General features: G+C 48.5%; 1 protein-coding gene across 1 annotated transcript in view; it reads left to right on the forward strand.

Annotated features, from left to right (window-relative positions):
* Nucleotides 1-14,769, forward strand: part of megf10 (multiple EGF-like-domains 10) — a 46,798-nt gene extending 32,029 nt beyond the window's left edge. The window contains exons 10-25 of the mRNA XM_080476214.1: nt 2,403-2,577; nt 3,836-3,956; nt 4,036-4,199; nt 4,565-4,667; nt 5,450-5,596; nt 5,802-5,936; nt 6,681-6,809; nt 6,888-7,016; nt 7,345-7,473; nt 7,830-7,958; nt 8,047-8,271; nt 11,637-11,752; nt 11,823-11,946; nt 12,092-12,136; nt 12,218-12,424; nt 12,866-14,769. Coding sequence (XP_080332340.1) covers nt 2,403-2,577; nt 3,836-3,956; nt 4,036-4,199; nt 4,565-4,667; nt 5,450-5,596; nt 5,802-5,936; nt 6,681-6,809; nt 6,888-7,016; nt 7,345-7,473; nt 7,830-7,958; nt 8,047-8,271; nt 11,637-11,752; nt 11,823-11,946; nt 12,092-12,136; nt 12,218-12,424; nt 12,866-13,014 — 2,227 coding nt within the window. The 3' untranslated portion in view covers nt 13,015-14,769. The remainder of the gene's footprint in view (nt 1-2,402; nt 2,578-3,835; nt 3,957-4,035; nt 4,200-4,564; nt 4,668-5,449; nt 5,597-5,801; nt 5,937-6,680; nt 6,810-6,887; nt 7,017-7,344; nt 7,474-7,829; nt 7,959-8,046; nt 8,272-11,636; nt 11,753-11,822; nt 11,947-12,091; nt 12,137-12,217; nt 12,425-12,865) is intronic.
* The last annotated feature ends 234 nt before the right edge of the window (nt 14,770-15,003 follow it).

The raw sequence follows: 15,003 nt of genomic DNA on the forward strand, positions 1-15,003 counted from the left end.
TACAACAGACAACATTACATATAGCAATGTCACAGCATTTCACTTACTAAAGCTACAAACAAGTCAGTGTTAAAGGGTTTGTCCTACAGAATAAAGTCTTTTAACAACTGATATGTAGATGTAGTATATCGGCTCATACAATGTTAACTCTGTTTACAGCATGGCTTAACCTTTACAGGGAAATATTTCCCTACTTTATTTTAAGACCTCCCCTCCAGCCCTGTGCCGTCCTCTCCCCCTCCTGTCTCCGTCCTGCTACTGAACATACAGAATGTCTTCAGACAAAACTAAACTGGAAAAAAGAATCACTCATTGGTCATGATGGAGCATCTCACCATATCGATGTTCAGAAGACTGGTGGAGTAATGCTGCTGATCAGCTAATCAAAACCTAACCTAAATCTTTATAGTACTCTGAAATAATGAAATAATTATTGAAAATGTATCTTTAAATATAAATCAACTTGACATCAGTCGTCACCTATTATTTTTTCTGGATCTATTCTAATCAATAATCTGGTTTTTAAACCTTACCTCACACCCTGAAGCTCCACCTCCTCTCCTGTCTCTTCCCTGGATGGATTACAGTTCATCTCATCATAAAATAGTTTGTTTCAAAGGTATTAGGTGCTAATCCACATTTCATTAATCAATTTAAGACCTGAACTGAGCTTCCTCAGTCTCTCCACATTCCATTGCTTCACCTGCTTCACTGCTCTAAGTTCTATCATTCTCCTGATGAGACATTTTACCCATAATATCTAATATAAAGTCGTACATGTTGATAAATGTTGGTGTGATTCGGTTGTTCTCCTTGTGTAGTATAACTTTACTCACACTGACATTACCCTTAAAAAACAACAACAACAACTCTTGTTGCAGTTTCATCCTTTTCTTCTGTGGCGTTGTACTGAAATAAGATGACAAACTATTTAGTCCGGTGTTGATGATACTCAGGAACACTGACACAGTCAGCAGTTAAATTAAGGACCAATGATCGTCCCGGGATTAAGACGACTTCATTCAACAGATTTGCTTCCTAAATATGAATGTAAACCAACATCATGATGTAAAAAATGAGCCACATTCTTTGCAGCGTTCTCTACAGACCGTTTTGCCTCATTCAGAGGAAGTCCTGTCATTAAAAATCCCGCTGTCCACTGCTGCTGTCTCCTCCCAAAACACTCAGAGCTGCTCGGGGGGGGCTGGGCTTTGACAAGTCGCTGTGCTGCACCGTCAAAATAAACGCGAGTTAAAAATGTCAACGTCAAATATTTTTCGACTCCGCGGTATGATTATTAGGGGGGACAAATGCACAAGTCTCCAATATTGGGGAGGAAACTTCCCCCCCATCCCCCCCGGTTCCTACGCTTATGCCCGCAGGTACCCGCTCTGAGAGCCTGTTTGTCCTGAAACTCGAGGTGAACAGACACCATGGGGATCGACCTGCTTCCTGTCTGACGTTTTCTAAAGAACCACTGCCCTGGGTCTAAAGAGCCACTGCCCTGGGTCAAAAGAACCACTGCCCTGGGTCTAAAGAACCACTGCCCTAGGTCTAAAGAACCACTGCCCTGGGTCAAAAGAACCACTGCCCTAGGTCTATAGAACCACTGCCCTTGGTCAAAAGAACCACTGCCCTGGGTCTAAAGAACCACTGCCCTGGGCCAAAAGAACCACTGCCCTGGGTCTAAAGAACCACTGCCCTGGGTCAAAAGAACCACTGCCCTAGGTCTAAAGAACCACTGCCCTGGGTCTAAAGAACCACTACCCTGGGTCTAAAGAACCACTGCCCTGGGTCTAAAGAACCACCTCCCTCAGTGAACAGCTGACTGCCAGTTGATGCTATATATACTATTTACAGTTACCACACCAATCTCAATACTCCAACCGTTGTTAGACTAAACAACCCTGAACAGTACTTTCTAGATATTAACATAAATACATTATCAAACAGACCCTTGTTTTCAAGTGGACTAGAGTTTACATGTTTGATCTGGATCAGAGTTCAGGGGAGGTTCACACCTGAACAACCAAAGCAGACTTTCCCAGGAAGTCCCTGAAGTGAACTCTGGTCCGGATCGAACCGGTCCGTATCAAACCGATGAACACTGGTCCGGATCAAACCGAGGAACTCTGGTCCGGATCAAACCGGTCCGTATCAAACCGATGAACACTGGTCCGGATCAAACCGAGGAACTCTGGTCCGGATCAAACCGATGAACACTGGTCCGGATCAACCCGGGCCAGTCTGAAGTTTGAGATTCAGTTTCCTTGCTGGTCCACTAGTTCATACAGTGTGATTGTTGACTAGGAGAAGGAGCACAAATACTGACATGTGTCCTGGTGTCTCCTCATGTCTCCCGGTGTGTCCTAATGTCTCCTCATGTGTCCTCATGTCTTCAGCTGCCACCCTGTGTCCGGAGAGTGTTCGTGTCTTCCCGGTTGGTCGGGCCTCTACTGCAACGAGACCTGTGCCCCGGGTTTCTACGGGGAGTCGTGCCGGCAGCTCTGCCGCTGTCAGAACGGAGCCGACTGCCACACTGTGACCGGAGAGTGTAGCTGTGCTCCAGGGTTCACCGTAAGTCTCATAACAACAGCAGTCTGACCACACTGAAACAGTCTCACAACAACAACAGTCTGACCCCACTGAATTTTATAAACTCATCTGGGCTGAAAACTCCCTCTTGACATAAATCATCTCAAATTATTTCTGCCTCGATGTCGATCGAGTTTGGAAAGAAGCTGCTTCAGGTGGGAGGAGCCAGTAGAAATTTAGGAGGTGTGTCCTAATAGTCCCTCCTATCTCCTAATAGTCCCTCCTATCTCCTTCTCCTTAACCCCTGAAGTGGCGGCCATTATAAAGGCCGTTGGAATTCTCCCTGAGCTAAGGAAAGGAGGCTCAGTGCTTCCTTTAGAACTTCCTTTAGCCTAGGAAACACTGATGCTTCCTTTAGAACCTCCTTCAGCCTAGGAAACATTGATGCTTCCTTTAGAACCTCCTTTAGCCTAGGAAACACTGATGCTTCCTTTAGAACCTCCTTCAGCCTAGGAAACACTGATGCTTCCTTTAGAACCTCCTTCAGCCTAGGAAACATTGATGCTTCCTTTAGAACCTCCTTTAGCCTAGGAAACACTGATGCTTCCTTTACCAAAGGAGACCAGATCATGCTGCCCCACAATTCCTTGCGGCGACAACAGTTAAAGGGACCTGCTCATCGGAGCGTTCAGAGAAACTCAGGATGACTGAATAGGGAGCAGATCATGTAAGTTACCAAAGCAATAATCTGCCTTGAACAACTTTAAATCATCTAGAACCCAGATCCCAACTAGGAATGTTCTGGATGTTGTAGAACCAACACAGTAAAGTCCAGTTTTTATACAGCCTATTCTCAGTTTGATTGGTTCTTTATTCACCTGGTTCTTTACCTTCAGTTCCTCTTTTCCTTTGATTTACATTCAAACCTTGTGATATTTGAGTTTATATCAGTGGTTAGAGCCTCAGGGGAATATGGTAGAAATGTGTTTTATGTAGTCCATCTGCAGATTTTTCACCACGGCAGACGTCATTAACCTGCACCGCCATCGGATTATTATTACATCACCTAGTGGAATTGCGGTCCGATTGTCACAACAACATGATTGCCTTTCCTAATTCCTTTAGGAAGCCTCCTGATACCTTTCCTTGGGAAAGGAGAAAGGACAGATTATTCGAAGTGTGAAGTCCTAGAGGAGCCTCAGACAGGAAGTGTGAAGTGCTGGAAGCACCAGACAGGAAGTGTGCATGTGGAGCCTGAGCGAGGCTCAGGATGCTGACAGCTTCTTCTAACATCGTGCAGGGGGCGAACTGTCTGCTGCCATGTCCCGCAGGAAGTCACGGGCTGAACTGCTCCTCCAGCTGCAGCTGTCAGAACCAGGCCGAGTGTTCTCCTGTAGACGGATCCTGCTCCTGCAAACCAGGTGAGGACATTCAGCTGCATGTTCTCCCTGGGTATATCACCAGCGACGAGGGCCGAGCTGATGTTCCTGTGACCTCCAGGGTGGCATGGCGTGGACTGCTCCATCAACTGCCCCAGTGGCCGCTGGGGGCAGGGCTGTAAACACACCTGTACGTGCGGTCCGGGGGGGGCGTGCAGCGCTCTGGACGGGACCTGTACCTGCGCCCCGGGCTGGAGGGGCGAGCGGTGCGAGCTGCACTGCCAGGTCAGGATCTCTTCTCTGATACCAAACACAGTGAAACGGTGCCGATACACTCTGTTCTGTTCATGAAGCCACCAGGTAACCCAGAAACAAGACAGCGGCACAAGACAGTCTGTGCCTCTGAGAGTAACTCACAGGGAGAATGGAATCTGGTGAAAGCTGTGTTTCCCCTTGAGGACGGAGCTCTGGAAGCTTTTACATCTTTCTAATAGATAAAACTGGTTTCAAATGAGGAAATGAAATGCTGGTTTACAAGCTGCAGTTTTCTTCTGGGGTTACAATGTGGATCCATGAAGATTCAGAACTGTGGACACTTTATCCTGTTTTTAATGGTCCCTGATGGTTGTGTTGTGTTGTGTTGTCCTCAGGCTGGGACATACGGTTTGGACTGCAGAGAGCGCTGTGACTGCAGCCACGCTGACGGATGTGACCACTCTACTGGTCACTGCCGCTGTCTGGCTGGATGGACCGGTAAGACTGTCTCTCTGTTGCTGGATAATCCCAGGTTCATAATCCCAGGTAGATTATCCCAGGTGGATAATCCCAGGCGGATAATCCCAGGTAGATTATCTCAGGTGATTAATGCCAGGTGGATAATCCAAAGTGGATAATGTCAGGTGGATAATCCCAGCACACTTTGCACTGCCTGCAAGTCACTATTTCTGATTCACACTGTGTCAACATCAGTCCTTTAATCCACAGGATGTTCAGTCCAGTGACAGGTAACACTGTACCGGTGTCTGTTTCTAGTGAGACTGATACAGAGTGTCTGGCTGCAGGACCTGGAGTTTCTGCTTCATGTTTGCCCTTGTCGCAAGATCGAACCAAATCCCCACGAATGACTCGATTGAACCAAACCCCCCTGAATGACTCCATCAAACCAAACCCCCCCGAACAACTCAATCGAACCAAACCACCCCTGAACGACTTCATCAAACCAAATCCCCCCGAATGACTCAATCGAACCAAACCACCCCTGAACGACTTCATCAAACCTAACCCCCCCGAACGACTCGATCGAAACAAGTCCCCCCGAACGACTGCATTGAACCAAACCCCCCTGAACGACTCGATCGAAACAAACCCCCCAGAACGACTCGATCGAAACAAATCCCCCCCCGAACGACTCAATCAAACCAAATTCGAATGACTCCCAGGTCCACTGGAGGGAATAAGATTCTTATTCAGATTTCTGGTGTGTGTGTGTGTGTGTGTGTGTGTGTGCGTGTGTGCGTGTGCGTGTGTGTGTGCAGGTATCCGCTGTGACAGTGTGTGTGAGGAGGGTCGCTGGGGTCCAAACTGCTCCCTGTCCTGTTCCTGTAAGAACGGAGCCTCCTGCTCGCCGGACGAGGGAACCTGTGAGTGCGCTCCAGGATACCGAGGCACCACCTGCCAGAGGAGTGAGTCTGAAACATCCAGCTGTTACACAAACATCCAGCTGCTTCGTGCATGAATTAACTGGTGTGTGTGTGTGTGTGTGTGTGTGTGTGTGTGTGTGTGTGTGTGTGTGTGTGTGTGTGTGTGTGTGTGTGTGTGTGTGTGTGTGTGTGTGTGTGTGTGTGTGTGTGTGTGTGTGTGTGTGTGTGTGTGTGTGTGTGTGTGTAGTCTGCTCTCCAGGTTACTTCGGCAACCGCTGCAGTCAGACATGTCCGCAGTGCGTCCACAGTAACGGACCGTGTCACCACCTCACGGGACAGTGTGACTGTCTGCCCGGCTTCAAAGGAGCTCTGTGCAATGAGGGTGAGCGAGCATCACACAATATAACATCACATCACATCTCATTACATCACATGACATGACATTACACCTCACATCACATGACATGACATCATGAACTGACATGACATGACATGACGTCACATGACATGACGTCACATGACATGACGTCACATGACATGACGTCACATGACGTCACATGACATTACACCTCACAACACATGACATGACATCACGAACTGACATCACATGACATGACGTCACATGACATGACGTCACATGACATGACATGACATGACATCATATGGAACAGCTCCCACACGGCGAGCTATCAGCCACTATCAGTGTTCAGTCCGAACCCGAGTGTGTTTTTTACTGTGAGACTCATCTGATCCAAACACAGTGTGTGTTCTGTGTCACAGTCAGATCAGATCAGCTTTCCTAAACCAGAAGTTTTATTTCTCTGTGTGATTCACATTGTAACACAAACCACACACACACACACACACACACACACACACACACACACACACACACACACACACACACACACACACACACACACACACACACAGCTTCAAAGCTTCAGGAAATCATTGAACGCACACATGTTGGTGAAAACAAGTGTGTGTGTGTGTGTGTGTGTGTGTGTGTGTGTGTGTGTGTGTGTGTGTGTGTGTGTGTGTGTGTGTGTGTGTGTGTGTGTGTGTGTGTGTGTGTGTGTGTGTGTGTGTGTGTGTGTGTGTGTGTGTGTGTGCGCGCGCGCAGTGTGTCCCAGTGGGCGCTTTGGGAAGAAGTGTGTGTGGAGCTGCAGCTGCACCAATAATGGAACATGTCACCCAATCGACGGCTCCTGTCAGTGTTACCCCGGCTGGATCGGCAGCGACTGCTCGCAGCGTGAGTGTTACTCCAGGAGAGGAACCTGGTGAACCTGCAGGTCTCCATCAAATCCAGTCCTTCATGTGTGTGTTGCAGCCTGTCCTCCGGGTCAGTGGGGTCCGAACTGCATACACACCTGTAACTGCCACAACGGAGCCCAGTGCAGCGCTTATGATGGGGAGTGCAGGTGTACCGCGGGATGGACTGGCCTGTACTGCACACAGCGTCAGTCTCTCACACACACACACACACACACACACACACACACACACACACACACACACACACACACACAGTTTATTTTTAAATTGAATGTGTTGAAACACTGAGACCAGATTACAAAGTCGTGTCCTGTTAAAAACATAAAATCTGGATCGTTTTCATACTTGTCCGGTATGAACACATGACTTTGTTTATCAGACATTATGAGACTTGTGGCCGTGTGGTGTGTGTCTCACAGTGTCTCACAGGCAGTGTGGTGTGTGTCTCACAGTGTCTCACAGGCAGTGTGGTGTGTTTACCTGCATGTGAAGTGTGTGCTGCTCTCCTGCAGGATGCCCTTTAGGATTCTTTGGGAGGGATTGCTCTCGGACCTGCCAGTGTAAGAACGGCGCAGACTGCGACCACATCTCTGGACGGTGCACGTGTCGCACCGGCTTCATGGGACAGATGTGTGAACAAAGTAAGTCGTCTGTCCGGCTCCCGCTGTGTTTCCTGAAGTTTCCTCTTCCACTTCCTCCAGGTTCAGTCTGTGCAGGTTGGACGATGTGTGAAAAGTAAATCAAGACTTGATGTCTGGATTCTCACATGTTTTACTCATATGTTTAAAAGAATTTCCACATTTCATGATTCGAAACAGCAAAACCTGTAAGAACCACTAGATATGATGAACCCGGTGGTTCAGCCAATGAAGTGACTCGTCTGAGGTGACGAGTCGACCGGTGTTTGGAGAGGCAGAGTCTCTCCGGAGTGAAGTTCCAGTTAGTTCCAGTCCTGCTGCTGCTGACGACTGACCCTGAACCTTCCGCCTGTTCCCAGAGTGTCCTCCGGGGTTTTATGGCTACGGCTGCCGCCAGGTCTGTGACTGCCTCAACAACTCCACCTGTGACCACATGACGGGTACCTGTTACTGCAGCCCGGGCTGGAAGGGAGCTCGCTGTGACCAAGGTGAGAGGGTGAGAAGGTTAGACGAGGCGTCGACCTCCTCACCTCTTCTGAGAATCAACAGGTTTCAGCAGTGTGACTGTGCTCACAGCCGGCGTGGTGGTGGGCAGCCTCACCAGTCTGACCAGCGCAGCCATCCATGTGGACACCTACCAGGTCGGCGCCATCGCAGGGATCATTGTCCTGGTGCTGCTGGTGCTCTTTCTCCTGCTCCTCTTCATCATCTACAAGAAGAAGCAGAAAGGCAAAGAGCCTGCGATGCCGGCGGTGACCTACACCCCTGCCATGAGAGTCACCGCCGACTACACCATCACAGGTACACTCCTGACTACACACTGCTGGCTACACACTCCTGACTACACACTCTTGGCTACACACTCCTGACTACACACTCCTGCCTACACACTGCTGGCTACACACTGCTGGCTACACACTGCTGGCTACACACTCCTGGCTACACACTGCTGGCTACACACTCCTGGCTACACACTGCTGGCTACACACTCCTGGCTACACACTGCTGGCTACACACTCCTGGCTACACACTGCTGGCTACACACTCCTGGCTACACACTGCCGACTACACACTCCTGACAACACACTGCCGGCTACACACTCCTGACTACACACTCCTGGCTACACACTGCCGACTACACACTCCTGACAACACACTGCCGGCTACACACTCCTGACTACACACTCCAGGCTACACACTGCCGACTACACACTCCTGACAACACACCGCCGGCGACACACTCCTGACTACTCCTGTGAGTGCTTGTTGTGTAATGTTTGTTGTGGCCGGAGGACTTTTACTTCTCAATGTGGGAACGCTGGTCTCTCACCGGATACCATCGCAATGGGAATCAACTTTATCTGCAGTTTGACGACAAGAAAGTACATTTCAAAATGGCGGCTACCAGAGAAGCAAGATGGCTGACCTCGGTCCTGGCCAAGGAACATAGAAGGGCATCTGCATTAGCATCTGCTCCCTGAGTGTCTCTGTTAAAGGCCAAGTTATAAAATATGTTTATGTGAGTGTAATTAGCTTTATAAAACATCTACAGTTGTCAGACGGTGTTCAGTGTGACGTTGTCTTTGACGTGATGTGGAGGGTTGCGAGTTAAAAAGTTAGTAAAGCAGAGATTAGCACGCAGACCCATGCAGGTAAAATACCAACATCAACAATAAAAGCAAACGTTACAACAAAATGTCAGAATACTTTGGTTTCTGATTTTAAACAAATCTTCAGATCATTTAAATTGTGTTCTGCTTTCAAAACAGAACATTAAGGTGAAGAGAATCTTTGAAATTAAACGGCCATATGTTTGGATTCTGAACATTTCTGCTAATGTTAGATGATTAATTCAGGATCACGGAATATTTCTACAATTTAGTCAAATCTGTTTTTTGAAAAGGGAAACATGCTGATAATCAGTTAGGACACAGTCTGGAGACTGTTAGGAGACTGTTTGGAGACACTTGGGAGATTGTTATGAGCAGTGTTGGGAAAGTTCCGTTTTTACATGAACTCGTTCAGTTCATAGTTCATAATTCTAAATTTTGAACAAAATTCACAGTTCCAAAACTGAACTAGTTCATAGCTCTTATTTTTCTTCAATATGTTGCTGCGAGCTATTACCCTCAGAATACTGGCATTTCTCCATTGTTGTCCACACTAGTAGCCAGCTGCAGTTTCCCACCCCTACACTTTGGCACTGTGATTTCCGGATTATTGAATATAAGCCACCAAAATTAAAAAAGGAAAAAATGAAAAAGAAATGAGGAGTTACACGATGCACCTGAATGCATCACCCAGTATCAGAGGCATGAAGTTAACCCTTAAAACGCTGAGTCGTCTGCTGCAGGGTTCAAAGCATGTAAAAAAAAAAAAAGAAAAAAAAAAGTAGCGGCTTATCGTCCGGAAAGTACGGTAACCATACAAAGATGAAGTATTAATGGTGGAGGTAGTGCTGCTGTCTTCCATTTGCTTTTGCCACGATGCTTCGCATTTTGATAACGCATGCAGCGGTGCAACTCTGTGGTGGCTGCCGTTGCCAAATTGGGTGTTTTCCCCCTACATGTTAAGGCCCGTTTCCGGTGAGCTTTAGCCGGGTTTTCAACTGGAAGGCTCTACGGAAATCTGGCACCCTCTTAAACAACGTTGAACTGTGAAGGCGCCATTCACAAACACCAGAATGAGCGCCGCTCACAGTGACCTTCATCAGGCAGAAATACAGAACGTTCAGTTCACGTTCGCCCAAAATATGAACAAGTTCATGAACGAGTGTTCACTGAACTCATTCAAGCACAACACTGGTTAGGAGACTGGAGACTGTTAGGAGAATGTTATGAGACTGTTTGGAGACACTTGGGAGACTTTTAGGAGACTGTTTGTAGACTGTTTGTAGACTGTTTGTAGACTGTTAGGAGACACTTAGGAGACTGTTTGGAGACATTGGGGAGACTGTTTGGAGACTGTTTGGAGACTGTTAGGAGCCTGTTAGGAGCCTGTTAGGATACTGTTTGGAGACTGTTTGGAGACACTTGGGAGACTGTTAGAAGACACTTATGAGACTGTTTGGAGGCATTTGGGAGACTGTTAGAAGAGACTTAGGAGACTGTTTGGAGACATTTGGGAGCCTGTTAGGAGACTGTTAGGAGACACTTAGGCCTGGTTTTCGACTGGAAGGCTCTATGGAAATCTGGCACCGTCTTAAACAACGTTGAACTGTGAAGGCGCCATTCACAAACACTGGAATGAGCGCCGCTCACAGTGACGTTCATCAGGCAGAAATACAGAACTTTCAGTTCACGTTCGCCCAAAATATGAACAAGTTCATGAACGAGCGTTCACTGAACTCATTCAAGCACAACACTGGTTAGGAGACTGGAGACTGTTAGGAGAATGTTATGAGAGACTTAGGAGGCTGTTAGGAGACACTTAGGAGACTGTTATGAGAGACTTAGGAGGCTGTTAGGAGACACTTAGGAGACTGTTAGGAGACACTTAGGAGACTGTTATGAGAGACTTAGGAGGCTGTTAGGAGACACTTAGGAGACTGTTAGGGGACCGTTGGGAGACTACAGACTGTTAAGAGACTGGAGACTGTTAAGAGACTGTTTGGAGACTGTTAAGAGAGTGTTTGGGGACTGTTAGGAGACACTTAGGCGATTGTTAGGACACTGCATACTGTTAGGTGACTGTTTGGAGACACTTGGGAGACTGTTTGGAGACTATTAGTAGACACTTGGGAGACTATTTGGAGACACTTGGGAGACTTTTAGGAGACTGCATACTGTTTGGAGACACTTGGGAGACTGTTTGGAGACACTGTTTGGAGACACTGTGTGGAGACGCTTACTTCATCTACCAGTTCAACCCATCCATCCATTTTCTCCCTCTTATCCGTTTCCGGGTCCCGGGGGTGTCAGTCTGAGCACCGTCACCCAGGTCACATAGCACCGATTAAGAACCTTCCTGCAGGTGGTGAGCCCACGGGAAGGTGGCACCCGGCGTGGGACATGAACCCTCTACCTTGAGATTGCGAGTCTCATGCTCTACCAACTGCACTAGCTGGGGGCGTCCCAGTTCAACCCTAGCCTAGTCTGGCCTTTTTTCTGAAGGTGCTGAATAAAACTGCCTGACCGTTTTGGCTTTTTCACATTGTCATTTTCCAGAAGCTCACCCTCCAACATGTGACGGTCAGCCCAGCAACTACTTCTCCAACCCCAGCTACCACACCCTGACGCAGTGCATCAGCCAGCCGCGAGTCAACAGCGCCCCCTATGGAAAGGTCAGTATGGAAGCTGAGCTCCAGTCGGGGCACACTCTGTCCATCTACAGTCATCTACTCTGATTTTCAGACCAAGAACAACCAGCTGTTTGTGAACTTGAAGAATGTGTATGAGAGGAAGCAGAGTCCTGGAGACGGCGGCGGAGGCACCCTACCTGCAGGCTGGAAACAAGGAGACGACTTCAACCAGCTGGGTGAGTCGAGTCTTCCTCCACATGTCGGCCATGTTGGACAAGCTGACCAAAACTCGAAAGACACCGAAGAGTTCATCAGGTACAGAGTACAGCTGCGTCTCAAAGTTTCATCAAAATAATAGCTTCTGTGTTTCGCTGCACACAGGAGCTTCTGGGGTTGACAGCAGATTCATGGGGAAATCATTGAGAGGTAGGTCTTACACGTGAGAGCAGCTCTCCTGGTCTGGGTGCTGCAGTTCCCCTGATGGGTTCTTCTGTCCCCCCGATGCAGATCTGGTGAAGGACTCGTCCTACCACGCCAGCTCCTGCTCCCTCAGCAGCTCGGAAAATCCCTACGCTACGATCAAAGACCCGCCGCTGCTGACGGCCAAGCACACCGAGTGTGGCTACGTGGAGATGAAATCTCCCACCAGACGCGATTCGCCGTACGCTGAGATCAGCAGCGGCCCGGCCGACAGACGAAACGTCTACGACGTTGGTAAGCAACTCAGTTCTGCGCTCGTTTATTCTCATTCACCGCTGACAGGACCGACCTGCATCATTCAGTTTAAACAGGCCCCAAATGGACGAACAGATTCTTCCAAGCATTGAACTCTGTTTAAATAACAGCGAAGACAAACGCCAAACCACAAACAGTTTGAGTGAACAAAGGTCAGGGGTCAAAACGTTACAGCATCAGCCTGAACAGGAAACTGAATGTTTGGCTTTCTGTTTGTAAAAACTGCACTTATGTCAAAGTTTTTCTCTGGTTTTATGATGTTTAATTGTCTTTTTATCACAGATGGAAGTTTTCATGTAAAACTGCACATCAGTTGAGCTACTAAGTAACCGTTTATTTAGTAGTTGACATGTTCTACTTTACTTCATTGTGTTTCTGCAATGTGTGACTCTTCTTGACAGTTCTCTGATCTGGTTTCAGAGCCCACCGCCGCCGGCCATGGCAGTCTCGTGATGTTTGGACAGGATCCATATGATTTACCCAAAAACAGTCACATCCCGTGTCACTACGACCTGCTGCCTTCCAGAGAGAGTCCGACCTCGGAGCTCCAGGGGCTGGATGTGGAATGATGCCAGACCAAGTCAGACCTGCAGCACCAGGCTGGGCCTGCAGCACCAGGTCAGAACTGCAGCCCCATGTCGGACCCGCTGAACCTGCAGCACCGGGTCGGACCCAGTTGGACTTGCAGCACCAGGCTGGACTTGCAGCACCAGGTCGGACCCGGCTGGACCTACATCGCCAGACTGGACCTGCAGCACTAGGTCAGAACTGTAGCCCCAGGTCGGACCCCCAGCACCAGGTCATACCTGGCTGGACCTGCAGCACCAGGTCGTACCCGGCCGGACTTGCAGCACCAGGCTGGACTTGCAGCACCAGGTCAGACCCGGCTGGACCTACAGCAGCAGACTGGACCTAAAGCACCAGGTTGGACCTGCAGCACCAGGCCGGCCCTGCAGCCCCAGGTCCGACCCGGCTGGACCTACAGCACCAGGCTGGACCTGCAGCAGCAGGCTGGACCTGCAGCACCAGGTCAGACTCGGTTGGACCTACAGCACCAGGTCAGACCTGCAGCACCAGGTCGGACTCGGTTGGACCTACAGCACCAGGTCAGACCTGCAGCACCAGGCCGGACCTGCAGCACCAGGTCGGACTCGGTTGGACCTACAGCACCAGGTCGTACCTGTAGTACCAGGTCGGACCTGCAGCACCAGGTCGGACCTACAGCACCAGGTCACACCTGCAGCAGCAGGCTGGGCTTGCAGCACCAGGTCGAACCTGTAGCACTAGGTCGGACCTGCTGCACCAGGTCGGACCCGGTAGGACCTGCAGCACCAGGCTGGATCTGCAGCACCAGGCTCACTCCAACCATCATGATGTTAAATGGTTTATATTTTGACTCGAGTTTCTATGTTTGGATCAGTTTGACCCTCCTTGTAGCTTAGCTGTGCTGTCAAACCGCCACGAGTTCAGAGATCATTCCACCTGTACAGGAAGTGAGGTCACAGAGCGCCTCGAACCCAGCCCATGGTTCATTTCCTCCATGAACGACTGTGACTCCTCCTCCTCTTAACCTGAAACTCTTCAACACGTCAGGGTCTCCTGCTTCTCTGGAGCCACTGACACATTCACACTTTCACACTGTTTGAGTGTCACTTCTGAAACAGGAAGTGTGTACAAAGCCCCGCCCACTTCCATGACTCACACATTTCATCATCACCAATCAGAGCTCTATTTTTTTAACAGTATTAGAAAGTATTTTCTTTAATTCTAAGCAGTTTTATCAAAGAACAAAGTGTTTGTGAGGAAAGAGACTGGAAGCTCAGCTGGAATCGGTTCACCAAAGACTTCATGAAGGAATCGAAACACCGAGTCCTTCATGTCTACAACTTCACACACAGTTCACCGTCCGTTCACTGCAGTGGACACAGGACACAGAAACCTTCCTTCCTGTTGTATTCCCCTGATTTACCAAGAAGAGGAATTGGAGCTCAAATAATTCCTTGAGTTTATTCACATGCCTTCACTTCAAATACAAGAGTGTAAATACAGTAATATCTGCAGTACTTGTTTTCACGATGGCTGGAACCTCATTGCAGTAACTCATCTGCTTTATTATCTTCCAGATGTTTTTGTATTTAATCAGCTGGTTTTCTCTCGCTGAGCGCTGACGTCCATTGGTTTGTTGTTTCATGTCAAAATGATGAAAAAAGGTCAATAATTGTTGATATTTCTCTGATGACATGCTTTTGAAATGAGATTAAAAAGCTTTTTTTTTTATGCTGTGTGGAGACGGAGATGTTGTAAATAAATGTGTGTGAGAGGAGAGTGTTGCTGGTCTGAGTCCTGCAGCGTTTTCAGCCTGGTTCTGACAGGAAAAACCACACCGGGGGACGGGAAGAGTCTGACAAACAGAAACACGGTGGTAAAATGTCCATGTTGATCCTGGAGGCGGTGACTGTGAGAGAGAAAACCAGTCCAGTCATTCAGCTCGGTCCCACATTCTATGACATAGAGAGACATTTTAAAGAGATGGTGAATGTTCTTTAAGGATACAGATT

The sequence above is a fragment of the Lipophrys pholis genome (assembly GCF_963383615.2).
Source record: "Lipophrys pholis genome assembly, chromosome: 12".
Lineage (NCBI taxonomy): Eukaryota > Metazoa > Chordata > Actinopteri > Blenniiformes > Blenniidae > Lipophrys > Lipophrys pholis.